Source organism: Semicossyphus pulcher, unplaced genomic scaffold (genome assembly GCF_022749685.1).
Source record: "Semicossyphus pulcher isolate SPU_LCO1_2020_fin unplaced genomic scaffold, fSemPul1.0.p SCAF_7, whole genome shotgun sequence".
NCBI lineage: Eukaryota > Metazoa > Chordata > Actinopteri > Labriformes > Labridae > Semicossyphus > Semicossyphus pulcher.
Genome location: NW_027211748.1, coordinates 8,430,901 through 8,457,813, shown reverse-complemented (window position 1 = coordinate 8,457,813; position 26,913 = coordinate 8,430,901). Strand labels below are relative to the sequence as shown.

The 26,913-nt window shown below is 42.7% G+C and overlaps 1 protein-coding gene across 1 annotated transcript in view; it reads left to right on the top strand.

Moving 5' to 3' along the window:
* The first annotated feature begins 3,479 nt into the window (after window positions 1-3,479).
* dnah9l (dynein, axonemal, heavy polypeptide 9 like) overlaps window positions 3,480-26,913 on the top strand; it is a 34,097-nt gene continuing 10,663 nt past the window's right edge. The window contains exons 1-61 of the mRNA XM_069684564.1: window positions 3,480-3,573; window positions 4,007-4,218; window positions 4,311-4,544; window positions 4,647-4,814; window positions 5,261-5,377; window positions 5,706-5,843; window positions 5,979-6,103; window positions 6,734-6,929; window positions 8,149-8,253; window positions 8,357-8,548; window positions 8,773-8,973; window positions 9,111-9,446; window positions 9,543-9,620; window positions 9,692-9,747; window positions 9,856-9,976; window positions 10,060-10,229; window positions 10,402-10,624; window positions 10,716-10,832; window positions 11,039-11,125; window positions 11,434-11,592; window positions 11,798-11,881; window positions 11,976-12,134; window positions 12,394-12,516; window positions 12,709-12,831; window positions 13,729-13,953; window positions 14,069-14,287; window positions 14,949-15,116; window positions 15,239-15,364; window positions 15,457-15,564; window positions 15,640-15,771; window positions 15,848-16,008; window positions 16,422-16,578; window positions 16,678-16,823; window positions 16,956-17,072; window positions 17,169-17,307; window positions 17,651-17,743; window positions 17,871-18,065; window positions 18,355-18,432; window positions 18,736-18,868; window positions 19,191-19,318; window positions 19,415-19,563; window positions 19,657-19,807; window positions 19,989-20,120; window positions 20,226-20,399; window positions 20,519-20,723; window positions 21,161-21,326; window positions 21,416-21,518; window positions 22,232-22,369; window positions 22,487-22,588; window positions 22,748-22,909; window positions 23,164-23,247; window positions 23,669-23,778; window positions 23,887-24,049; window positions 24,197-24,320; window positions 24,973-25,115; window positions 25,216-25,377; window positions 25,597-25,656; window positions 25,752-25,925; window positions 26,009-26,155; window positions 26,317-26,430; window positions 26,602-26,745. Coding sequence (XP_069540665.1) covers window positions 3,501-3,573; window positions 4,007-4,218; window positions 4,311-4,544; window positions 4,647-4,814; window positions 5,261-5,377; window positions 5,706-5,843; window positions 5,979-6,103; window positions 6,734-6,929; window positions 8,149-8,253; window positions 8,357-8,548; window positions 8,773-8,973; window positions 9,111-9,446; window positions 9,543-9,620; window positions 9,692-9,747; window positions 9,856-9,976; window positions 10,060-10,229; window positions 10,402-10,624; window positions 10,716-10,832; window positions 11,039-11,125; window positions 11,434-11,592; window positions 11,798-11,881; window positions 11,976-12,134; window positions 12,394-12,516; window positions 12,709-12,831; window positions 13,729-13,953; window positions 14,069-14,287; window positions 14,949-15,116; window positions 15,239-15,364; window positions 15,457-15,564; window positions 15,640-15,771; window positions 15,848-16,008; window positions 16,422-16,578; window positions 16,678-16,823; window positions 16,956-17,072; window positions 17,169-17,307; window positions 17,651-17,743; window positions 17,871-18,065; window positions 18,355-18,432; window positions 18,736-18,868; window positions 19,191-19,318; window positions 19,415-19,563; window positions 19,657-19,807; window positions 19,989-20,120; window positions 20,226-20,399; window positions 20,519-20,723; window positions 21,161-21,326; window positions 21,416-21,518; window positions 22,232-22,369; window positions 22,487-22,588; window positions 22,748-22,909; window positions 23,164-23,247; window positions 23,669-23,778; window positions 23,887-24,049; window positions 24,197-24,320; window positions 24,973-25,115; window positions 25,216-25,377; window positions 25,597-25,656; window positions 25,752-25,925; window positions 26,009-26,155; window positions 26,317-26,430; window positions 26,602-26,745 — 8,829 coding nt within the window. The 5' untranslated portion in view covers window positions 3,480-3,500. The remainder of the gene's footprint in view (window positions 3,574-4,006; window positions 4,219-4,310; window positions 4,545-4,646; window positions 4,815-5,260; window positions 5,378-5,705; window positions 5,844-5,978; window positions 6,104-6,733; window positions 6,930-8,148; window positions 8,254-8,356; window positions 8,549-8,772; window positions 8,974-9,110; window positions 9,447-9,542; window positions 9,621-9,691; window positions 9,748-9,855; window positions 9,977-10,059; window positions 10,230-10,401; window positions 10,625-10,715; window positions 10,833-11,038; window positions 11,126-11,433; window positions 11,593-11,797; window positions 11,882-11,975; window positions 12,135-12,393; window positions 12,517-12,708; window positions 12,832-13,728; window positions 13,954-14,068; window positions 14,288-14,948; window positions 15,117-15,238; window positions 15,365-15,456; window positions 15,565-15,639; window positions 15,772-15,847; window positions 16,009-16,421; window positions 16,579-16,677; window positions 16,824-16,955; window positions 17,073-17,168; window positions 17,308-17,650; window positions 17,744-17,870; window positions 18,066-18,354; window positions 18,433-18,735; window positions 18,869-19,190; window positions 19,319-19,414; window positions 19,564-19,656; window positions 19,808-19,988; window positions 20,121-20,225; window positions 20,400-20,518; window positions 20,724-21,160; window positions 21,327-21,415; window positions 21,519-22,231; window positions 22,370-22,486; window positions 22,589-22,747; window positions 22,910-23,163; window positions 23,248-23,668; window positions 23,779-23,886; window positions 24,050-24,196; window positions 24,321-24,972; window positions 25,116-25,215; window positions 25,378-25,596; window positions 25,657-25,751; window positions 25,926-26,008; window positions 26,156-26,316; window positions 26,431-26,601; window positions 26,746-26,913) is intronic.

Below are 26,913 nucleotides of genomic sequence, written 5' to 3'. Positions count from 1 at the left end.
ACTTTTATGGTTATGGAAACAAAAATTTAATAAGAACTGAGGTGAGTTTTTACTTTTTATCTCACATTATTTTCCTGGGCTCTCATCCCATACATGCTAAATCAAGCAGCAGAACTTGTTTCTTCGTCTTGCCAGCTGAGTCTTCATGGCTGAGGCCACCGGCACAAGCATTAGCAGTGGAGGTTTAGGCAGCGGAGGGGCTGGAGGAGTGCGTGTCCCCCAGGAGCCCTCTCTCAAAGCTGGGGTGGTTTTGTCAGATGAGAGGGTGGACTTCCTTCGGGAGCAGGCCTTTTGTGTGCTGCGTGTGAAGACGGATAAATGGAACCGGTTCATTGGAGCAGAGGAGAACCAGAAGATTATACTGGATTTCCTGGACCACATCTGGACCAACAGACTGCTGCTCTTCACTGGACCTGGAGGGACATTGCATGCAGGGGATGCCCAGGTAAGAAATACACTCAAGCCAAATAGTAAATACACAGATACAAACTTAATAAAAAGTTGTTTTCATAAATGTCTGTCATTTTCTTATTAATTTCCACATATTGGCTACATAACATTTTGTGGGCATGGTTATTGCCTTGCGTAAATATTTAAGAATATAGTCCATCTCTTGTTTTCTTCATGCATTAAATGATTAAAAAATTTTATACTCATATCCTCAAGGTAAAAACATAACAATAATGTGCGCCGCACATTAATGATGAGGTACATTTCACTATCTGTTTACTTGGGTGACATAAAGATTCAGTTAATCTAAAAACAACATCGAGGCAATAATCTAAACATCCAGATAATATTCTATTTAAACACCATCACACACACAAAAATACATAGTAAGGCGTAAAATCATCCCTATATAAAAGACACTAGGTCGGCATTATTTTAGTTATTTAGCTTCTTATCCACACTCCATCTAACATGCAAATTCTTTGAAATAAGTCACTACTTATTTCTAGTGCTTTCAATGCTGTTGAAAGCATTCCCACTGTTTTTGCATCTGTGAAGACATCCCCACCATGGAAGACCAAGCTGCTGTGTGTGCTAAAGAGAGGTGTAAAGAGAATCGCCCGCCAGGGATTTAGACACCAACTCAGGCTAGGAGAAGTGCCTGGATACCCCATGGAGCATCTACCTGTTGTTATCTCTGAGGTGGGCTGGTGTGTGTGAGAGTTTGAAACAGTCCAACTCATACAGGAGTGCAGGTGGCACATGTGATGTGTATGGTGTGGGTGTTAATACTTGAGGTTTCAAACTTACAGCATAAAGGGAGAGTGTATGATGTGTCTGTAATACAGTTTGTGTCAACTAGTTTGTATACTGAACTGCATAGGTGCTGGTGTGTGTCCTGTCAAACGGTCTGAACCACGAGGACTGGCCGCGGGCAGTGTCTGATGACATCCACAGGCACCTTGAGAAGCTGAGGAGCAGGGTGGTGACTCTCAGGGGCCGCGCTGAGGGTCGGACACTGCTGCCGCTACCACTGAGTGTGGAGAGAGTACGACCGCAGGACATTGTACTGAGGTCAGTAAGTAACACAGTGGCAAGTATTACCTAGCTTAATATGTTATTCCATGGGGCATTCCTGGAGCGAATACGGAGTGTATTCATTACCTCGAGGACAGGTAAAATATACACATGACCATTACTAACGTTAACGTTAGCAATGAATACCGCAGTTCATATTTATTCCCCACTTTAACGTTTTGGATAAACCCCACGGGATGTTTGTCGACACTCACCTCAATTACAGCTTCGTTAAAAGTTCATATATTCAGCAGGGGAGAAAATTATACTGTGGGCTGGGCCATTAAACTATTTTAACCCGCGTAACGTTTCGAAACTTCTCGATTTAGACAGTACCCGGAAGTGACTCATCATCTGTGCCGCAGCCGCAAAATAAAATGCAAAAAAATATTATAAATGTGAAAAAATTAAACGTTTTAGCCACTATCTACTTCCCTCATCTGCGTTAATCATATTGTATGTCTTCATACTCCATAAGAATTTAAGAGCAACAAAACAAGCAAGGATTCAGATAATTAAAAAAAAAAAAATGGAGAAGTGTCATTTCCGGGCGCCATCGTTGTTTAGGTAAATAACTGCAACTGGGAAACAAAAGGAATTAAACTTTTTTGCTGCAGCAGAATTTTTAGATTCCAGCTATTTTAAGTTAATAGAGATTTAAGAGAACTATGGAAATATCCTCATAGCAATGTATTGTAGAAGTCAAGTATTGTAAATTGACCTGCAGGGTTTGACAAAGATTGGCTAACATTTGTAACAGATATGCTAGCGTTAGCTAAGTGTATTGGCTTTAGCTCTGTGAATATCATTAATGCAGAGGTCAATGGTACTAGCTATTGCATGATTAAGAGAATATTGTTACGATGTAATGAAATGTACTGTAGGTTATACTCTTTAGGCTTTACTTTACTTAACTATTTCTCAAGTCAGACATTTTTGATTGGCAAAATTAATGTACAAACAAGACACAGACAACTTGCTTCAATCACAACAAAAGATTAAACTGAAATGTACAGTACATCTAGAATGGCATGTTAGTTCCATACGTAGTTTGTGAACTTTACTTTCATCTTTCAAATCCTATATTGCTCCCTTCTTTCCCCATGCTGATTGCCCCTCTCTCTGTCTTCCTTAGCCCCGCTGGTTGGCCACTAGACCGTGGCTTGTTATACTCTATAGAAACTCTGATAGTTCAGTGGTCTGGACAGATATGGAACGTCTTGAAGAAAGACTCTGGTATGGTGCTGCTCCGGGGAGATCACCCAGGCCCCAACGTGGAGCTCCAGTTTTGGACCACTCAGAGGGAAAACCTGCTGGGCATCCAGTCACAAGTATGACAATGGTTCTGGGGAGATTGTCAGGGGCAAAGTTTTCAAAATGTAAACTATAGTTGCAGTTCTCACAGTACCAGAAAGAGAAGTGTTTTTAATTCACAGACTGGATATGACACTTTTTTTGGGGTTCACAGCTTTAAATTGCAAGATTTTGAAACACTAATAGACCCAAAATGTGTTGTGTTGCATAGCCTATACACCACTTGTGGAGTATTTATCTTCGCACTTCAGCCCAGGTTATATACCCTTTGTGTGATCCTTTATTAGGTACACCTGTACAATCCAATCCAAAGTTATAAAACCTCTCTGCCATAAAGTCTACCTTTATGATGGCCATATTGTTCAGTTTGTGTTGATGCTGTCATAAAGTTGTAATTTAATTTGCATTTTATAGCACAGTTAGTGGTGGTCTTGTACTAGACTGCATTATACTAAGATGTATTAAACACTTTGCCCCACATTATGTATAGGGTGTATAAAACATTATAAACACCTGTCAATATTATGTTATCCAGTAAAAGTACAACCTTAACTATGACCCCAATAAACCATAATTGTACCTAATGATGTGGCCGCTGATTGTACATCCCACTGTGGCGTCCTCATTTCCAGATCCAGAGCCCCAAAGTAAAGCACATCATGGAGATCCTGAGAAAAGTCAAGAGTAGTTACTATGCTTCCTTCAAGGATGTCTGCCTCCAAGTCAATGAGGGTAGGTCTGCATTACTCACCCTCTATCAGTGCTAATAAATTAATTTCCTCTTTCTATCATCTTGTCTCTCACAGCCCAGCTCCTCATTTAGCTTGACTTAAATTAAGCAATCATTGTCTTGATTGTACTGCTCTTATTTCACACCACCTAGACTCCACAGTTACTATTACAACTGTGTACTTCAATTCTTTTTTTAATACACAGATGTGTGTTTTTTGCCTGTTTGCCTCTGTATTTCTTCTGAATATCATACGTACACTCTATTGTACCTGTTCTTGCCCTTTTTGTGTGTCACCATGCTCAGTGGGCAATGGTAGGCAACACTAAGTGTCTAAGAACACGCTGTTCAACTACTGAATGATTTTAATTCTGTTAAATTAAATCCCTATCAGGAAGATGCCAACTGTTAGTTTTCTGTCTGTGATTATTATAGCGGTGCTGGAAGCTTCGGACATAGATCTGTATCTACGACCTCTGAGGAGACTGATCAGCAGCTTAGAGGAGAAAAGTTTTCCACAGGTAGACACTGTACTGCCTCCGCTTTTTCACATACTCTGTCTCATCTGGAGCCGTTCCCAATACTACTGCACTCCACAACACATGGTTGTCCTCCTGCAGGAGTTCTGCAACCTGATCATTGAAAAGGTACAGTGATGCACCTCTTTGTAAAAGAGATGTAGACAGAATAACATAACTTTAGCGACCGGTCCACTTAATGTTTGTATATCTGTATCCAGGCCATTGCCTACCTCATCCCTGAAGAGCTGTTTAAGATGGAGCTTGAGGAGGGGGTGGAGAGAGTCCAGATAACCATCTCAGTTCTGCGTACCTTCAAGCAGTTGTTTCACACTCATCGCCAGCGGATCCCCAAATATTACAGACACACCCAGACCATCAAGCTCTGGGACTTTCCTGCTACACTTGTGTTCCAGCGTTCAGACCGCATCATGGACAGGCTGCTTATGATCGAGGTGCATGGGATGACAAAGCTCTGTGTGTGTGTTAGGTGCATAGCTGCCTGTTATTCCTCTAAAAACACAGAACATATGTGGATTTTCTCCTCTCATCCTCAGGAAATTTTTGCAACAGCACTGGACTTTCTGAAACTAGAGAAGGTTGAACTGGGTGGATCCAGAGGGAAAGTCCTGAGTGAGATGGTCTTCGGCATGAGCGAGGAGTTTCATGACCGCTGGCGGGCCCTCCGAGAGAGCAAATATGACCCCCTGGATTATACTGACAATGTGAGGCCAAGTGAGATTGTTGCAGTTTTCACACAGCTATGTACCAGTAATTAATGAGACCCAAAGGACTTGGACTCACAGCAGTTCATTCAAGTGGTATCAACAGACGCGGCCAAATAATGAAAAATAACAATTAGATGTCATTTTTCTGCCCAGCAGTCAGTAATTGAAAACTAGCAAAGCGAGGTAGTTGCTAAGCAACATGCAAGAGTCAGCGACAGCAGTCATTATTAGTTAGTGCATCAATATTTAATTTACTAGATATTAAACAGCAATTTCCAGTGAGACTCAGCTAATAAACTGGAATTAATCAGAGATTGATCTGTGTTAGTACAGACGATACTGATCGACTCAGCTAAGAGAATGTGAAGTACTCCATTAAAATGTAACAGAATAAAAAATCTCTTATCCTCAACGATCTCTGTCTAATGTCATCTTGTCTGCAGGATTTTGTGCATTACTACTGGCGTTTCATGGATCAGAACAGAGACTTCGACCAGAGGCTGGGAACTGTCCTCAATCTGGCCTTCCAGCACTCCAAAAACCTGAAGTCAGCCTTTAAGGTACGTCTGTCACACCTTTACCTGTTTATCAATCCCATTACTGTCTTCAGTACTTCCACTTCAATACTTCCAGTTCATAAAGGGACAAGATTTTTCAGTATCTGGGTAAAAACAGGAAGTAAGAAATGTTAACATGTTAGCATACTGTAATTATATTGATCTCAGCTGAGAGGCATTTGGTTATTAACGGGAATTTCAAGTCATGTGGCTTTCAAAAAACAGGAAATCTTCAAAGTAAATAAGAAATAGATATCTTTGGACATCATACAACCTTAATGCCTAAGATGTACACTGTCCTAAAACTGTGCTGTTATTGTGTCCCATCTAGTTATTAAAGATTTTCAGCACCCTGCTTGAGAGACCCAGGATCCACCAGCTGTTCTCCCCAAACTACAACGTGCTCTTGGCCATGTTCAACCAGGAAGTAGAACTCTGTCAGTTTATACTTGATCAACACAGAGATGGGGTAAGAGAGGCCAAGTATCCCAGTGACTTAGAAATTGAATATTGATGCTGTTGACACATATAGTGTTATAATTCAAACACTTAGCTTAACGTGAAAATCGTTGTTAATAGATTAATTCAGCCTTTGTGTTTTCAGCTGCGGTCAGGCAGTGCTGTCCTCGGGAAGAATATGCCATCAGTGGCCGGCAACCTCAAATGGTCCCAGGAGCTTCGGAATCGCATCCTCATCAACAGGAGCAACCTCTGCCAGCTGGCCCACATGTATGGAACAACCATACACACACACACACACACACACACACACACACACAATCATGTTATTTAACAACTGTCATCCAGCAGATCTGCTGCAATAATGAAGAGACACTTAAAGGGCAATTAAACCTGGTGTTTTCTGCAGATTAAGATTTCTGTTTGTCGACAGAGGCAGGTGACTTTGAGAAGAAAAACGGGCTATCTTTGTACCAACCTTTTCCTTGATGTTGTCAGACACTTTGATTAACCATCTGGGCTCGTTAGGAGCAAAAACAAGTACTTCGCAGTTGACATTTTTTGAAGAGGCACATTTGCACTCAGACTGCATCTGTTACAGCCTGTCATGCAGCTGTCGCCTAAAGCCACCTGCTGGGGCAATTCAAAAACTTCTTGCCGAGATTCCCCTTTAAGACACTTAGGGTCTTTTAGAAAATCATTGTCAAAGACCAGCTGTCAGTTGAGAGAGTCTCCTATAACTTAGTTGTGGTATTAGTATTTACAGTCCCCCACTGCATTGCATTTCCGTATCAAAGTTTCTTTTTAGGTTGCACAGGCATCAGTTTTTTAGAATAGTTATCTTAAACTATATTCCACTCTTATCCTGGCTTCTTTCCTTGCTCCCTCTCTCCCTTCCAGGCCTCTAGGATGTGCCGAAGCAGACGATGTCCTTCAGAAGTGTGAACGTGTTCTGGAGGTTCTGCACCAGCACGATGAGGAGATGTTCTCAGAGTGGACTGAGGGCCTGGAGGAGATCTGTCAAACTCACCTGAAGGAACCACTGCTCACACTGGACACTGACATGGGCCTGTTCCAGGTCAACTTCAGTCCTGCAGTAAGAACAAGAAAAGATGCAATCAGTTAGAGATATAATACACATTTAGTCAAGTCAGTTTATTCATAAAGCACATTTAAAAACAGCAGCATCTGACCAAAGGGCTGTACAATGCATAAAAGAAGCAATACATGGAAACCAAAGCAATGAGACAGAACAAAAGGAAACACAACAGGCGGACTATTCAGGACGTGTGGACCCAAATGCTAGCCTATACAAGTATGTTTTAAGGCGAGCCTTGACAGACTCGACAGAGGGGCCAGACTTGGCCGAGGATGGAAGGCTTTCCACAGTCGAGGGGCCTTGACTGAGAAAGCACAGTCACCACTAAGTTTAAAATTAGAGTGGGGGGCTGCCAGGAGAAGTGTGTCAGAAGATCTGAGGGGCCTGGAGGTTTTGTAAGGGCTGAAGAGGTCAGTTATATAGGAGGGGGCCAAGTCGTTCAGGGCTTTACAAAAAGCGCAACCATAAAATCAATCCTGAAGCGGATTGGAAGCCAGTGAAGAGAGGCTAAAACGGGACTAATATGCTATAAATAACAAAGAAAAAATATATTGGATTATGTGTACAGGGATTTGTCTGCTCTGGCACTGGTGCTGGGATGTGAAATCTGTCACAGACATACAAATTATACAAATAATTCCTTTCTTTTTTTACTTGGTATAATTGCATTTACAACACAAATAGGAGGTTGTTTGTAAAAATATAAATTCCTGCTCCAACAAAGCACAGATTACTACAGCAAAACATTGAATCAGCCTTTACTTTACTTTACTTAGCTCATGAAAGCTTCCGGTTTCTTACTAGAAAAACACAAACAGTAGCTATATTTTATTAGCAGCAATAATCAGAGTTTGTGAACAGACAAAAAAATTATTAAATGTAATAAAAATAAAATCAAAGACAAAAAGATTTTAAAAAAGCAGCAATGAAAATGTGTAACAAACAAACAACTTCTGCTGATTTACTGTGTGTGTGTGTGTGTGTGTGTGTGTGTGTGTGTGTGTGTGCTCTTTATGCCGATGTACTCACATCAAAATGATTGGCTTTCTTCTATCTACCTTGACTATTCAAATGTCTCAATGTCTCAAGATCTAACTCCAACGCTTTTCAGATTGATGCTGTCAAGGTAACATGAAACAGAACCACAAACTACAACTTTGGTTTATCAGATTATTTATTATTTTCTCCTTCTCTCACTCTCTCTCTCTCTCTCCAGCTGATATCAGTGCTGCGGGAGGTGAAGTATCTGGGCATGTTGAAGAGCGAAAACATTCCTAAAGCAGCTCTCCATCTCTACTCCAAACGGGACAGACTCTACATGGTGGGTAACAAAGCTTACAGTGGTACATTGTGTATTCAGACAGCCATATCTGTGAAGTATGTGGCTCTTTAAAGAGTTTAAATTGTTGCATTGTGTCCTGTAGTACACACAGACACTGACTTTGGTGACCCAGTGGTACAACCAGCTCCACAGCACCATCCTGGCTGTAGAGCTGGGATTAGTGAAAGAGGAGATGGATGGGACGAGAAGACAGCTGGATCCAGCGCTCCGGGAGCTGACCTGGGCTCAGGACAACCTCTGGGACTACATTCAGAGCACACGAGACCTGGTCAAGGTACTGATCTTTGCTTGTGTGTTGTGAGGAAATCTTCAAACAAAAAAAAGGTGCAGGTAATGATAGTGAGTGTATCAGTTCTCATGTCTAAAGCTCCATTTAAAGTTTAAAACGTGTGGCTAATTTTAGATTTTGCTCAATAGAAATAACAAAAGCAACATGCAGTTGTTGACCAAAGGTAACATTTACTGGTTGTTGTAGTTGCTCTCTTTTGCTGTCCCCAGAGCATTTCCAGTCGTGTCCAGAAGAGTAAAGCTAATGTAGAGGCCATCCAGGACCTCATGGGAAAATTCAGCCATCGTGCCTTCATCACCAGAAAGTGCCGTGGCTCTACTCTCCTCATCTTCTCTGACATTGATGAGAGCGTTTCCAAGCAGCACTCTCTCATCAGCAGCACAGGGGAGCAAATACACAAACTACTGCAGGTATGTTCACTCACCTTACTCGTGATGCTGGAGAGAAAAACTGTAAAATCTGCAGAGCTCACTCAAATTCATGAATATTTTATCTTTTACTTCCTTCTTAACTCCCTCGAACACCTCACTATCCCTCTGTGCTCCAGGAGAACCAGTCTCTGCTGGGCGTTACAGACCTGCACAGCCCTGAGTGGCAGGCCTACACAGACTACGTGGACCGCATGATCCTGACAGGCTTCTCCAGCGCAGTACGCTGCTCCCTGCAGTACCTCATGGACAACACAGACGCAGCTCTGCGCATTACCCCACTGTTTGAGGTCCAGTTGGTACTCAACAGCAATGAAATGACCTTTGAACCCCCGTTAGACTTCAGCCACAGCAGTAATTTCTATGATATTGTGGATAAGATGGTAGGGAACATTACCAACTTGGCGTCCTTCATTCCCAGAGTAGCAAAGCATAAACAGCTGGACAACTATCAGGTGAAGTACAGAGTAAAACATGGGTTTACCTACAGCATGCAGTCATGCGCATACACACACCTGTGTCATTTACTATGTTGTTTCTTCATCTTGTAGACCGACATAAATGAATTTGAGGATTTGTCAGAGATGTGTCTTGTGATCCGCTCACGGGCACGTGCAGCTATCTCAAAGGTAAGGTGTGTTTACTGTCCACACATAGAGGCTTATTTATGATGCTCACAGGTGCATTGTCTTGATTTCAGGTCAGAGAGTATCAGGGATCGTTTGCCAGCTACCGCTACCTCTGGACTGATGACAGGTCAGACGATAGCTTCTTTATTGCTAAAATAAACAAGCTAAGCTCATTTGCTAAGCAAATGATAAATAACATTTTGAGTGAAATTAACAAGCATATCATCTTTCACAGGTCTGAATTTATGAGGCAGTTCCTGCTATACGGCCATGTGTTAAGCACAGAGGAAGCTGAGCTGTATGCTGACTATGAACTGAAAAAGAACCCGCCCACCCTGGACAACTTTAAAGAACAGGTGTGCTTCACATTTGTAGGTCAAAGAGTCTTGACCCTTTATTACCAAAATATAATATATATTAATGATATAATACTCTCCAGATCAACCTGTTTGAGTCTCTGAATGTACGAGTGAGCAAGATGGAGGACAGGAGGGTATTCTGTGGCTGGCTGCAGCTCGACATCAGACCCTTCAAGCACACACTGATGAATGTCATCAAGAGGTGGAGCTGGATGTTCAAGGAGCACCTGCTCAACCACGTGAACCAGAGGTTAGACACACACACGCATGCTTTACCACTCTGTATAAACAAAAACAGATACGAGTTATCTGAACATTTAAATGTTAAAAGCAAGTTTAAACTAGGGGGTTGTAGAGGTGTTAAGATTGCACACGTGCCCCTTCTCTCCACTCCTAACATCATCCTTTCCTCTCTCCCGCAGTGTGAGAGATTTATCCTCTTTTCTCCAGGACACAGCCCATGGTCTGTCTAAAAAGGTATCTGATGGTGACTATGCAGGCCTTGTGGACATCATGGGCCATCTCATGGCCATACGAGACAGACAGATCAGCAACGATCAGCACTTCAAACCTCTCAAGTCTACAGCTGAACTCCTCAAGACCTACGGGCAGCAGCTGCCGGAGAGCGTCTACGACCAGCTGGAAGTGTGTACCAATGCATGAGTACTAACAGTGCTGGCAGATGTGTACATGAATCATAACTTTACATCCTTCACTTTGTTACCTAAACACTCAGGAGCTGCCGGAGAAGTGGAAGAGTCTGAAGAAAATTGCGTTCACAGTTAAACATGAAGTGGCTCCGCTACAGTCAAATGAAGTTTCAGTTATACGGAGGAAATGTGTCCGGTTTGAGGTGAGGCTGTGTGTGACAGGGGTAGGATGTCAGTGTGGGACCCCTTACAGAGAGCTCAATATGTGACATATAAACCTTCTCTCTTTCGTTCCTGCATTATATATGACTGCACCACGTCTCCCAGAGCGCCCTGTTATAGACAGACAGATGTGAATAGGAAAGTATCCTGAGACTGCAGTTTTTTTATGTTTTATTTCTCATTTTAGGTGAAGCAGCACGAGTTCAGAGAACAGTTTCGCACTGAATCAATCTTTCGGATCAATGTGGAGGAGCCCTATAAACTAACTGATAAGGTGAGCACCGAGAGACACACAGTACTTTACTTACTATTCAAAAAGAAGTTTAAAAGTTGTTATTTGCCGAGTACTACCTTACATTTTGGGGCACCCCGTGTACAGAGGCTGCAGTCTTCGACGCACTGATCGCAGGATCCCGGTCTGCCCATCATTTGGTGCATGTCATCACCCACTCTCTACTCCCCTCTGCTTCCTGTCTTTCTTCAGCTGTCCTAAATAATAAAGGCAAAAAGCCAAGAAAAATTATCTTTAAAAACCGTGCAACATTAAGCCACAGCATTTTAAATTAATGTCTCTGTCTGCAGTCTAATCGAGCTGTTGCAGTGATGGAGGCAGAAATGAAAAAGCTGCAGGACACAGCTGATCTGTTTGAGGTCAGCTTCCCAGACTACAAGCAGCTGCGCCAGTGTCGCTCTGACATCATCCTGGTCAAAGCAGTGTGGGACATGGTCATCTTTGTGAAGGTACACTGAACATTACTCTGCACAAATGCATTTGGATTTCTTAGTTATGTTTGAGCTCACTGATAAACCATCCACATGACAGGTGCCACATCCTGCTTTTCTTATTCCATTCTGTACTTATAAATTCAGCTAGTGAAAATAGATTTTCCTCTTTAAAGTTTATTTGAGAAACATAAATATAATGTTTCTGTTCTCTTCATGCCAGACCAGTATAGAGGATTGGACCAAGACTCCTTGGAAAGAGATCAACGTTGAGCAGATGGACATGGAGCTCAGAAGATTTGCCAAAGTATGAAAAGCTTCCAAATACAAATATTATAATTCATTTTTGTTGGAGAATAAAATCGCTAATTTTCCACATCTATCTCTGTTGCACTTCGAAGGAGATGAAGATGCTGGATAAGGAGGTGCGTGCGTGGGACGTGTACATGGGTCTGGAGTCGACCGTGAAGAACCTGTTGACCTCCCTGAGAGCCGTCAACGAGCTGCAGAACTCTGCTGTCAGAGAGAGACACTGGCAACAGCTTATGAACACCACCAGGGTATGAGACAATCTGCTGCTACTTCAAACTGTCTCATACTATCTGATTCAATAAGATTTCATCACTCATCATGTTCTGCTCTGTCTATGACTCCTGCCAGTTCTTCTTTAATCCTGTCCTCATGTTCTCTGCCTTCATTCGACTGTCCTGCCAGCTCATATCCAGGCCTATAATGACCAGCACAGTTCAGTGAACCCAATCATCCCCATCTGAAATCTGATCTCACCCATGGTTCCCCTGTATTCCTTTTGGCCCTCAGGTCAGGTTTGTGATGGGGGAAGGCACCACCCTGGGGGACCTTCTGGAATTACAGCTTCACCGTGTCGAGGATGAGGTCAAAAACATTGTGGACAAGGCTGTGAAAGAAATGGCGATAGAGAAGGTAAGAATCGTACACTGTAATAGTTTACTGTAGTGTATAATTGTGCAGAAGTCATAAAGGTGAAGAAGATTCAAATAATTCTGTAGAAATACAATACAACATTATTTGTGAATCCTTTCAATTTAAAATTCATGCTGCTACACATTTTTTATGTTTGACCGAAGTCAATATTTTCTCTATTTACTTTTGCAGGTTTTGGCAGAAATAACTCAGACATGGAGTGTTATGTCGTTGTCATATGAGACTCATTCGAGCACAGGAACCCCACTGCTCAAGGCAGACGAGAATCTGATAGAAACACTTGAAGACAACCAGGTGAGCAAGATGCACAGACTGCTGATACTCCAAAACAAGCACAAGTGATATCTAGTTTAATTCAGTAGTTGAAGTAATAATCACGAAGATTTTCATTTGAAAAAGTCACTATCGCCGAATGAGGTAACACAATGGTGATTGAGCCTATAGACCACTGATGAAAGCCTTTGCATTTGCAGTATATAGTATTATTACAGACTGGGTGTCTGTGGCAACATTCGCAGAAAAGAATCACAAGTGGCGCCCAGTTAGTGACGCGTTTTCCATCACCCAGCAGTGGTTGGTTTGCCAGAGAGGGTAGGCGGACTAAGCGGCTGCTTTTCCGCTCTCTGCAAGTGTTGAGAGTAAACAGTAATCTACTATGGCTGAACAAACAAAGAAAAGATGGATGACTACAGATACAACTTCAACAAGAAGTGAAAATCCAAAGAAACAGAAACAAACTCGACGCTCAAAAGAAGGCAAACAGTCTAAAACGGAAAGGGACCATCAGCGAGGAAAATCAAGAGTTACAACCGTAACAAAGGGAGCCAACCATGGACCTGACACATGCAACACTGTCTGGTTATCTGGGAAGTGTGCTCCTGCATTTACCGTTTATGGCCACAGGTGCCGCCAAAGAGAACGAAACTTTGATCTTTGAGATTGGAACTTTAAATGCTTGAACAGGATTCAATGCTGAATCCTTTTAAGTATATAACACCAGGCCCTGGTTTGGGTTTGGTATTTTAGTTTGTAGTGTTGCTTTATGCCTCGGTGTAGTTATCATATTAAGAAAATAACAAAAGAAAGCAAAGAAATAATTAATCTGTACTGATCATTTCATTTATCTTTGTGCACATCAAAGAGGGTTTTTACGGATCATCATTTGAAGCTCCTCCTTTTATTTATCTACAGGTGCAGCTGCAGAACATCCTCATGAGTAAGTACGTGGAGTATTTCCAGGCAGAGGTGAGCGGATGGCAGAGGAAGCTGATGGTGGCCGATCTGGTCATCTCCTCCTGGATGTCTGTGCAGAGGACCTGGGCTCACCTCAACAGCATCTTCACAAACAGCCAGGACATCCGCTGCCAGCTGGCCAATGATGCAGAGCGCTTCCAGGGAATTCACACAGACTTCCAGGTGATGTAAAATACACAAGAGCAACAGCATACATCTCACCCCGTTATGATGTTGTGAATCATTTCTTTTTTGGCTGATTTTTGTCCTTCTCCCTCCTCCTTCTTTTGTCACCCAGAGCTTGATGACTGAGGTGGTGCAGAACGATAATGTGGTAGAGGTGACCAACCAGCCTGGTTTCCTAGAGAACCTGGAGACCTTGCAGCAGAGGCTGTCGGTGTGCGAGAAGGCCCTGGCTGAGTATTTGGAGACCAAGAGACTCACATTCCCCAGATTCTACTTTGTCTCTGCCTCAGACCTGCTGGAGATTGTCTCCAAGGGAACACAGCCCAAACAGGTGACACATTTTGATTATTTTTACCAAGAGGGAAGATGAAGAAGAGGAAGAAGTAGATATCAGTTCAATATATTCTTCAAACCCTGTCCAGAGAGTAGATTTAATAAAGATAAGAATGAAAGACAAAGTGATGAAAGACATTTTACATTAATTCTTTTTCATTTCTTAAAGGGGACATATTTTAGCTATGCAATCTTTTTTCTATTATTCTAATGTGTGTTTGAATCACATTGGTAAAGTTTGTTTAATTTTAAAAATTGTATACATATTAAATTTAATTATTTTTTGAAGCCTCTCCTTGCTCCTGAAATGAACAAGCCGTTAAGCAATTCAAAGGTTAGGCCTTAACCACGATTGGCTGACAGTATTTGGAGTGATTGGTAGCCCCTCCCCCACGCGTGCGACCCCACGTGGGGGAGCGGTCGCACTGCACTGTCACTCCAAATTTGTAGAAAACATAGCTGCTCTAGGATCGGTTATTCTGCCTTATATGTACGAGCCAGAATCGCCAGCAGGTATCGGAATGGTAAGCTGAAATCTTGGCAACGACTTCAAGCGAGTGCAAGAAGGCAGTGACGAGATTACTGTTTGTAAACAACACAACCTTTAAAATAGAAATTGAACTATAGTCTGTCAATGTGTGGTTGTGTGTGTTTTCCAGGTGACCAGACATTTGCTGAAGCTGTTTGACAACATAGCAGATCTTCGCTTCAGGGACTCAGACAGAGATGGAAGAGGGGAGGAGGATGGGGAGGCGGTTGCCATAGGGATGTACAGCCGAGAGGGAGAATACATCCCTTTTTCTGAGCCATGTGTCTGTGAAGGACAGGTATTAAAACCTAAATTTGATTTCTGTGTGTATAAATAAACGACTCTGTCATAGCTCCACTAAGCCCAAACAGTTATTTATTTTATTTGAATATATTTTTAAACATTAGCATCTTTCTTCAGGCAGAGTGTTGGTTGAGTGCCTTGGAGAGCACCATGCGCTGCACAGTCCGAAAGGAGATCCAGGAGGCCGTCGCTGCTTATGAGGACAAACCACGAGACCAGTGGCTGTTTGACTTCCCTGCGCAGGTCTGATGATGCACAGCCTGTAGAGTTAACACTTTAATTTAATAAACATACAAATAATCCGTTGTCTGCTGCTGCTTTCTTTTCATTCATAGGTTGGGTTGACTGGTAGTCAGGTGTGGTGGGCCACAGATGTGGGCATTGCCTTTGAGAGGGTGGAGGAGGGGTTTGAGACGGCTCTCAAAGACTACAACAGAAAACAGGTAGGGCTATTTATCCAGAGTCAGATATTGATGGTTTGATGGATGAACACATTTCATGTTGTTTTGTTTTTCTAGATCACACAGCTGAACTCGCTGATCCACATGCTGCTCGGAGATTTAACTCCTGGAGACAGACAGAAAATCATGACTGTCTGCACCATTGATGTCCACGCTCGAGATGTGGTCGCCAATCTCATAAGCCAGAAGGTAATGGAAAGGTTAGGCGCACACATTATAAAAGCAAGAAAAGCTTCCTGTTGATTTAACAGTGTGCCTCTCTTAGGTGACAACAGGCCAGGCGTTTGCATGGCTGTCCCAGTTACGCCATCGCTGGGATGATAAAACCAGGCACTGCTATGTTAACATCTGTGACGCCCAGTTCCAGTTCAGCTACGAATACCTGGGGAACACTAACAGACTGGTCATCACTCCACTCACTGACAGGTAGACACACTTACAGCCTATAATGCTACACTGAGACACATACACACAGATTGTCCACTTTGTGAATGGTGTTTACTTTAAAGAGAGAGGATGTGTGTGACCTCTGTTTGAATGAGGTGAAAACAGACATCAGTAATGGACTGTTTTCCTCAGCAGCTACAATCAAGGTGCCATTAACTACTTAACACCAAAGTGCATCAGTCGAGCTGTGTAGTGGTTGTAAGTACTGTAGGTTGCTCCCACGCAAACATGTGTTAATGTAAATATAAGGAAACTGTGCTGTTTGACAATTTCCAGAGGTCAAAAAAGGGGCAGAAATTAACTTTAAAATCTCATATGTGACCACATTGTGTTTCTTACCTTACTGGTGTTTGTTTGTTATTTTTATACATATCAAACCCTACCTCTTTAAGGTGTTACATAACCCTGACCCAGTCCCTCCATCTGACTATGAGTGGAGCCCCCTCTGGTCCAGCTGGCACCGGAAAAACAGAGACTACCAAAGACCTTGGCCGCTCCCTGGGCATCATGGTGTATGTGTTCAACTGCTCTGAACAGATGGACTACAAGGTAACGCAGAGTGTGCAGATGTTATCCATAGTGCTCATTTATGTCTCATTTACTCCATTCATTATGTTTTTAATCATTTTCTCTCCATCACTTGTTCAGTCTATAGGAAACATTTATAAGGGTCTGGCTCAGACGGGGGTGTGGGGCTGCTTTGACGAGTTCAACAGGATCTCAGTGGAGGTGCTGTCTGTGGTAGCTGTGCAGGTCAAGACTATACAGGATGCTGTGCGCAACAAGAAGCAAAGGTTAATGTGGACTTAATGACACGCACAATAAACTATCCTTATACTGACACTGATTAATAAGTCTGCTAATCCGGTCTGAGATTTCTCTACGGACTCATTTTTACTTATCTGTAATTGGTCGTGTGTATGTAGGTTCCATTTCCTGGGAGAGGAGATCGAGCTGAAGCAGACGGTGGGGATTTTCATCACTCTGAACCCAGGCTACGCAGGCAGGGCTGAGCTCCCCGAGAACCTCAAGGCTCTGTTCAGGTTTGATATGAAAAGAGAGAAAGAGAAGAATCAAAGTGAAACATTACACACGTATCGAGGGTGATTTAATTAAAAGCTGGTTTGCTAACTCTTCAGGCCCTGTGCCATGGTGATCCCAGACTTTGAGCTGATCTGTGAGATCATGTTGGTAGCAGAGGGATTTATAGATGCTCGTCTGCTGGCACGCAAGTTCATCAGCCTCTACACTCTTTGTAAGGAGCTGCTGTCCAAACAGGTACAGAATAGAAAGTACTGTGCATGTCGTATTCAAATGCATAAAAAAAGTGTACATAGTTATTTGCTCATTCATCAGATGCTGGCCTTGTGACTTGCAAAAAATGAAATTATCCCCCCACCCCTCTTCTTCCAATAATAATTTGGCACATATATAACAGCCATGCAAAATACCTTCTTCTTGCTCATAACATGTTTTTCTTTGCACTGATTGTTGTGATCGCGCTATGAAAATGTTGCAGCTTTTAATATCCTAATCTGTATTGAGAGAAAACAAACTAATGAAAAATGTGTCATATTCTTTGCTTTCATGACGTTTACTCTTAATTCCTCTTATCTGTTAGGATCATTATGATTGGGGGTTAAGGGCAATTAAATCAGTCCTGGTTGTGGCCGGATCACTGAAGAGAGAGGACCGGAGCAGACCTGAGGAACAGGTACGCATCAATCTGATGTCATTGGCGGATGCTGTCATTCAAACTGAACCATCTCATGTTTAGTGGATATGGGGGTGAAAGATATGTGTCTGAGTTCATTAGTACAGAATCTGTATTTCCTGACCAGGTGCTGATGCGAGCGCTGAGAGACTTCAACCTGCCGAAGATAGTGACCAGCGACGTGCCGATTTTCCTCGGGCTGATCAGTGACCTGTTCCCTCAGCTGGACGTGCCCAGGAAGAGGGACCCTGAGCTGGAGAGCGCCGTTCGCCAGTCAGTCAGTGAGCTGCGCCTGCAGCCGGAGGAGAACTTCATACTTAAGGTGAATCATTTTACCATCATCTCGAAAAGGAAGTGCTCTTATTCTGTGTGATACATTTGAATTCAGTCAATATACCTAGTGTTGTTGTCATGTGTTATTGCTGAAGACAGGATGAAAAATGACGTCTCTACAGTTATATATACTTGAAAATTATTCTGGATTTCAAGCCTTGACTTTGAAGGAAAAACGTTCCTAAGTGGTTTGGGATTTGTGAGAAAGAAATGTATATTGAATAATTAGTATTCATATGTTATGATTCCAGTGTGATTCACTGTCTGTGTGTCTGCAGGTGACCCAGCTGGAGGAGCTGCTGGCTGTCAGACACTCTGTGTTTGTCGTAGGCGGACCAGGAACAGGAAAGAGCCAGGTTAACATCTGCTGCTTCTGTATCCATTACACAACGTACAAAATCATATTCGCCTATTTATTTTCAAAGACACTTTTTATAATAGGCGGCTTAAAACTATTGTTTTTATACACAAACACATAGATGTTCAGGTGTCAATCTGTTACTGTACTTTATAAGTCTCTTTGAGATTTCTTTGGTTCGTCTTAAATGTTTTATTAATCATTGGCACAAAGCTGAAGCAGAGACGGGAAAGCTGCCCACAACTGAAGTCAGTGGAGAGTTGAACTTCACTAAACTCACGTCTTTCTGATTACTCATCAGATCTTGAAGACTCTCCACAGGACGTATGCCAACATGAAGATGAAGCCTGTGTGGAATGATATAAACCCTAAAGCTGTGACTACAGACGAGTTGTTTGGATACCTGCACCCTGCAACCAGAGAGTGGAAAGATGGTGAGGGGCTGGAGGGATTATACACGGACTTTAACAAGCTGTAAATGATGATCAAGGGAACCAGCATTTTCTCCATGTGGCTGTCAAACAGGAGTTATTTTGGTGCCAGGATTATAATTTATTCCCAACCCGCTTCTCAGAATTAATTAGAATTTGTCAAAGCACTTTTTTCTAGTTCAGCTGTAGCTCGTATCTGAATAGTTCGACATCAAATGATCTGATTGGTTGCATGACATGACTTTGCTTTAGTACAACATTAAGCAATAGTATGTCAAATTTAACCCCAGTAGCTCTTGATATACCACTTTACTCCTTATATTAGGTCTGTTCTCCTCCACCATGAGAGAGCTGACCTCAGTCGGCCATGATGGACCCAAATGGATTGTTCTAGACGGGGATATTGACCCCATGTGGATTGAGTCACTCAACACAGTTATGGATGACAATAAGGTCAGAGAATTATATTTTACATGTGTCTATTTTTCTGATAGCAGATTTTACTGTATAAGATCAATGACATCTTAATATTTCGCCTCCTCTGTCCAGGTTCTGACTCTTGCCAGCAACGAGCGGATCAGTTTGTCCTCCTCCATGCGTCTGCTCTTTGAGATCTCTCACCTGAAGGCTGCCACTCCAGCGACCGTGTCCAGGGCAGGAATACTTTTTGTCAACCCACAGGACCTTGGCTGGAGCTCGTACGACACACATGCACACATGACTGCCTTTGTTCATCACCGATATCTGTAATTGTATCTTGGTTACCAGTGTCGTCTTTTCTGTATTCACAGGTATGTGACAAGTTGGATCGACACCCGACAGGCCCAATCAGAGCGAGCCAACCTTACCATTCTGTTTGATAAGTATGTGCCGTACTGCCTGGAGCAAGTCCGCTGCAACCTCAAAACCATCACTCCCATACCGGAAAACAGCATGGTGCAGGTACACAACACTCACCTGCAGGCCAAATGGTCTTAATCAGTGTCAGACACCTTTAACGTCCTGTCTTCTCTGTGATTTCCACATGTTGACTTTCTCTCTTATGTTCTTGTATCTTGTCAAATCGAATGTGTGACTATGTGATGTCTGATCAGATGTTACATTAATGTGCGTTGGCCATCAGACGTTGTGTTCCCTGTTGGACTGCCTGCTGACAGAGGACAACACTCCCGCCGACTCTCCCAGAGAACTTTATGAGATCTACTTCGTCTTCGCCTGCGTCTGGGCCTTCGGAGGGGCGCTCTTCCAAGATCACGTCTGTGCTGACTGAATGGCTAACTCCTTTTATAGCACTATTTCACATTGTAGATAAAAAAACTTCATATTTTTATCTTACATTATAATATTTGTGTTTTTGTAGCTGAATGATTACCGCGCTGAATTCAGCCGCTGGTGGTCGAAAGAGATGAGAGCAGTGAAGTTTCCTTCTCAGGGCACCGTCTTTGACTATTTCATCGACGCTGAGACTAAAAAGTTTACTCCCTGGAGCGAGAAGATGGTGCCATTTGAGCTGGAGCCTGATGTACCTTTACAGGTATGTACTAAATAATGAGTGGGAACTAAAAGCAGACTTACTGCATGTTTGTTTACACTCTCTATTGGCCTCTTTTTGGACAAGCCCTTCTTAGTCAGCTCATGCGATGTGTGTTTCAGACTGTGTTGGTCCACACTCCAGAGACCATTTGTCTGACCTACTTCATTGACCTGCTGCTCCAAAGAGGCAAACCGATCATGTTAGTGGGCAACGCCGGAGTGGGCAAGACCATCCTGGTGTCTGATAAAGTGGCCAAGCTGAAGGAGGACTACATGGTGGCTAAAGTCCCCTTCAACTACTACACCACGTCAGCCATGCTGCAGCGTAAGATAACGTTCGAACATTGTACATAATTGGGATTGTTTCTCAGTTATGTTCTTGTTTTTATGAATGATACTTTACTCTTTTTTCAGATGTCCTTCTGTTTAAAACATCTTTTATATATTTAATATATCACTGTTTCGTAAGTAGAGAAAAACACAGCTACAAGAAGGGGTCTGACCCTATCAAAGTATATTTACACCTCATTGTACTACTACAGTGCTTTTCCCCTTTTATATTGCTTCATTCCATGGCATTCATAACAACACAAGATTTTACTCTGACTCACTGAGTTTTAATTCAGACCATGTTCTGTAATCCATAACTGAGAACCACTTGTCTGTTATTAACACAATGACTATTTTAAATGAGTAATTTAAATCTAGCACTGTTTTTCTTGTTATTTTAATGTGTCTTATTGCGCACTAAATGCACCTCAGGTGTCTTGGAGAAACCCCTGGAGAAGAAAGCTGGTCGTAAATTTGCTCCTCCCACCGCTAAGAGACTCATCTACTTCATAGACGACCTCAACATGCCAGAGGTGGACGTTTATGGGACCGTGCAGCCGCACACACTCATACGGCAGCACCTCGACTACAACCACTGGTAAGAACGGGTTACACACAGTCTGTAAGTAAACACACATACTGAACTGTGATGGTTAGATTGAATCTAAAGAGACCAAACCTTTGTAGGTATGACAGACAACGACTGGTTCTGAAGGAAATACATAACTGCCAGTACATCACCTGTATGAACCCGACAGCTGGAAGCTTCTCCATCAACCCCAGACTGCAGGTAGGGATGCACACAGAAAATACACTGTTATCACAAATGGTCTTTGTACTACAATTACTTTAGTTAATTAGTGTTTGAGCATTTTTTACAGAGTAATTATTAAGGTGCAAATGAACACAATGAATTTAATCAGCTGTAAAAACAAGGAGCAATTAACTTTTAAAGAAATGACAAACAAAGGGAAAAAACAGAAGCAGAGGCAAATTAAAGTGAGAATGTCTGAGACAGCTTGAAAAGGAAAACGCTGTGTTGTTTGTCCTTTAACCTCCTGTTTTTCCACATGGAGAGCAGGGCTGCAGTTGTCACACGAGCAGACTTCTTTCCCAAAACTAAATCCAGTGGGAGCAGATTGTAACAGTCGCTTGGAGGTTATAGCATTCAGTATAAAAACAATAAACACAGGCTTTAATGTCCTTATTGTAAACTGAAGTGTTGCTTATGCCAGTCATCCATATTCCTACCATGAGCCTGCGGTCAATATGTTTATCTGCTTTGACATGTCTGTTCCTCATCATGTGACATGTGTCATCACGCACCAACTTATAGATTAGCGCCCTCAGAAAAGATGCAGCTACTACAAAGATAATAACAAACTGTTCAAACAAAGGATATAATTAATCTTAATATTTCAAAATAGCTTTTTGAAAAGTAATTTTTAGTTTTTTGAGCCTGCGCTTGTTGAAAAATCCTTTTCCCGTCTTTTCTCCTTTCAGAGGCATTTCTCAGTGTTTTCAGTTCACTTCCCTGGTGCAGACGCATTAGCCACCATCTTCTCCAGCATCCTGTCAGCTCACTTCCTCCAGGGAGGATTCAGCTACGGGGTCTCCCGCTCAGTCGGAACTCTCATACAGGTACACCCACGGTATCAGTGCAGCATTTGTCTACGTTAAAACTTTGTTGCTGCAAATCTATCTCATAATCTGTTAAATAACTCAACATGTATGCATCTTTTTGTTCTCCTTATCCAGGCAGCTATCTGTCTGCACCAAAAAATCAGTCAGAACTTCCTCCCTACAGCGATACGCTTCCACTACATCTTCAACCTGCGAGATCTCTCTAACATTTTCCAGGTAACGCACCAAAGTCATAAATGTATTAAAGAAGAGATTTACAGTTTACACAGATATTTCATTAAAGCCACAAATACCTGGCTCTATCTGTCAGAGAGATACTTCTTTTGCAGGGTCGAGATGTATCAAATGAACTAGTATTTTAACATCATTGTGTAGGGTATCCTGTTCGCCCTGCCGGAGAGTATCCGCTACCCCATGGACCTGGTTCACCTGTGGCTGCATGAGAGCTCCAGGGTCTACTCCGACAAGCTGATGGAAGAAAAAGACGTGGAGCTCTTCAACAAAATCCTTCTGGACACTGGCAAGAGATACTTTGAGGTCATACATACAGTATTATCCTTCACTTTAAAATCTTAAATTCAGCCACACGTCCTTTTTCTATAAACACTGAAGCAGCATCCCCTGGTGGCAAAATCAAAGAAAAACACTGATGATGTTTTTGTTGGCTCTTTGCACAGCTTCTTTTCACACAGTGTATGAAAGTTATTATTGAAAATGAGTCTATTTCAGGGCATTAAAGGGCAGTTAATCTGTGGCATGTTCATATCGCTGTTTCTGCCAATTTCCTCCAGGGAATAGACGAGTCCATCTTCATCCACCAGCCTCTGGTGTACTGTCACTTTGCCCAGGGAGTGGGAGAGCCTCGCTATCATCAGGTCTGACACATTCATGCACACACAGTCTCGTCCGAGCTGTTCCGATCTGAGCTCAGTGATGCTCCTTTCAAGCATCCATTTATTCTTTATTAACTGTGGTAATAAAAAAAAGAATGAGTTTAATTGTTTTTGACTTAAATCAATTTACTGTGTGGATTATCTGTAGCTCCCTTATTCAGAGACCGTATGGAGCAAATTCTGCTGTCATGTCTGATCCGTCAGAAAGTAAATGAGGATGAATTGTTGTCATTAGCTTAAGTAATTACCTTTCTGTTCTGTATGGAGTTTGAATTGAAAGTTAATGGACTCAAGTCTCGATAAGAACTTAATTTCATTACATATACCACATAGTTACTGGGATCATAATGGGCATACTCGTTCACAGAGAGAGAGAAAGTTGTGTATTTGTCCTTCTTGTCAGGCGTCCGACTGGGAGAAACTCCAGAAGACGCTGGCTGATGCTCTGGAGCATTATAATGAGCTGCACGCTGTCATGGACCTGGTGCTGTTTGAAGAGGCTATCCAGCATGTGTAAGACACACAGACGCTCAGCTGAACATATACCATCTGCTAACATGCACAGAGGAGGATGAGCACATATGTAAAACACACACTTTTCATTCTGGTGTTTGTTTTCAGGTGTCGTATCAGTCGTATCCTGGAGGCCCCCTATGGTAACGCCCTGCTGGTAGGAGTGGGCGGCAGCGGGAAGCAGAGTCTGTGTCGGCTGGCTGCCTTCCTCAGCATGCTGGAAGTTTTCCAGATCACTCTGCGTAAAGGATACGGCATCAGTGACCTCAAGGTAAACATGCATCAACACGCACATGCACAACACATGAAAACAAAGGTGTTATTCCACTGTTTGATGTAACGTAATGCCAGATTAACCAGATACAGCATGCCATATTTATGTTGTCTTTGTACCTTCTCTTCAACCGCTCATCTCCAGAGTGACATAGCAGCGTTGTACATAAAGGTCGGGGTGAAGAACATCGGGACAGTGTTCCTTCATACAGACGCACAGATTCCAGATGAACGCTTCCTGGTGCTCATCAACGACATGCTGGCCTCAGGTTTGGTCTTTTTTGATGATCAGATATTCCTGGTTATCCTTGAATATTAAAGAGGGGGTATTATGCTGTTTCACATTGTAAGACATATATATAATGTTACAATGTTGGATGTCCAGACTAAACGTGGGTGAAGTTTCAAATCTGTAGGTCAAAGTATGTCGGAGTAATCCCCAGGCGTCTCAGCTCAGTCTGCAGGCTGCTGTGAATGTCAGGTTTCACACAGTTTTTTCTACACGCTGCACTTTGTGATGTCAGCAGACTTGCCAATCAGAAGAAAGTGGGCTAGTAGGGGCGGGGTTTCTTAAAGGGACAGAGCTGACTGTGTCGTTTCAGGCAGAGGCTGTATGAGGGCCTGCACAGAGCACCAGTGTGAGAAAAATGAGGAGTTTTATTAACTGTAAATGATGCTAAGCTACTCCACAGGTATCACAGATATCCCCCCTTTAAAGACCTTTTGAACACATATTTGTGAAAGACTTCAACCTTTTTCGACCTTTGGAGTATTCCCAAACACCTTAAAGCACACTGACGGTCAATAAGCAGTGGTCTGAGCCCAGGTGGCATCAATAGGCTTATTTAAGTTTTAGTGTAATTCGGAAAAAATACACAAATTTGCATTTTGAAATTGCATCGTTCGGTTTGTGTTATTTAGGTGATATTCCGGACCTGTTTAGTGATGAAGAAGTGGATATGATTGTGACGTCGATCCGCATGGAGCTCAGAGGATTAGGCCTCATAGACAGCAGAGACAACTGCTGGAGCTTCTTTATTGAGAGGATACGACGGCAGCTCAAGGTCTGACACATCTTTTATCTAATATTAAGCCATGTTATATACTTCCTGCTTCATTTCAACTCATTCACCCATATCGTTGATTGTAAAATGTGTCCTCCAGGTCGTCTTGTGTTTCTCCCCAGTCGGCTTCACGTTGAGGACACGTGCTCGGAAGTTTCCGGCTCTGGTGAATTGCACGGCTATAAACTGGTTCCACCCCTGGCCTCAGCTCGCCCTGCAGTCTGTCAGCTCCACGTTCATAGAGAAGATACCTGGACTGGAGGTGACAGCACATTCACTTACCATATATATTCACCTTCTCTTACATGTTTATCCCTTCCTCTGCTCTTTGGGACAGAAATAGAATAGATAAGAAATAGAAAATTGTATCTGAAATAGTGGAAATGTAGGAAGTAGACCAGTCGTATCAAGTACCAGTGAAATATTATTACAAATGCCTGGCAGTATAGAAATTCACTGAATCCCTGTACATCCTACACAGCCACAAGTTCGAGCATCCATCAGTGAGTTCATCTCCTACGCCCACACCTGTGTCAATGAGGTGAGGTTTTTGCAAAGCACCATTTAAGAAAACCACTCCTGACACCTCCTCTCACATCACCTCTCGGTTTTTTGTTTATCTTCACTACGCTGCAGGTGAGTGTCAAGTACCAGCAGAATGAGAAACACTTTAACTACACCACCCCGAAGAGTTTCCTGGAGTTTATGAAGCTGTATGGAAACCTGCTGGGGAAAAAACGCACCGAGCTGACTCAGAAGATGGAACGCTTAGAGAACGGCCTCCAGAAACTGAAGTCAACCGCCTCACAGGTCAGAGCTGTAGCTGCCAAATATATCTACTTTGTCTGTCTGTAGACTATATTCTACCTGGTTGCCATTTTCTTCTCGCTCAGGTAGAAGATCTGAAAGCCAAGCTAGCTGTGCAGGAGGTGGAGCTGTGGCAGAGGAACACAGATATCGAGGCTCTCATTGCTAAAATTGGACAACAGACAGACAAGCTCAACCAAGAGAGAGCTGTGGCCGACGCAGAGGAGCAAAGGGTAGGACTGTGTTTCTGACGTCCTGACATCCTGGGAATTTTGGTTTCATTCCGTGACACTTCTTCTGTGTACATTAAATTTAAGATAACTCGTTAAATTGCCAGACTTAGAAAAAGGACAGAGTAGAGTTCATGCATTTTTGTGTCTGTGTTTGCCTTCAGGTGGCAGCAATCCAAGCTGAAGTGACCAAACAGCAGCAGGAGACTGAGGAGGACTTGGCCAAGGCTGAGCCGGCCCTGCAGGCAGCCAACACTGCGCTCGACACACTAAACAGAGTAAATAACTTGTGTACACATAAATACAAACACCTGAATCCTGTCAACACAATTTATGTTTTATTTTATTTCATTCAGTTTGTTCAATATGTGCTAGAGGTGCAAATATACAAAACAAAAACAGTGTTGCACAGGTTGCCTTTATATGTGTGTGCGTGTGTGCTCAACCAGCTGAACCTGACAGAGCTGAGGACGTTCCCCAACCCTCCCGCTATCGTCACCAACGTCTCAGCAGCTGTGCTGGTGCTGCTCGCTCCCCAAGGCCGAATCCCCAAAGATCGCAGCTGGAAGGCTTCCAAGATGGTCATGAGCAAGGTGATATTTTACAGCAACGTCTTTTAGTGTTTCTGAGATTTATGGCTGTCGAACACAAAGGCAGAAATATATTCCCTGAACTGTAGAAATAACACGGCGTCACTCGAATCCTGAAATATTACCATCTTATTCCTCGTCCCTCGTCTGAGCTGCCAACTCAACTGAGAA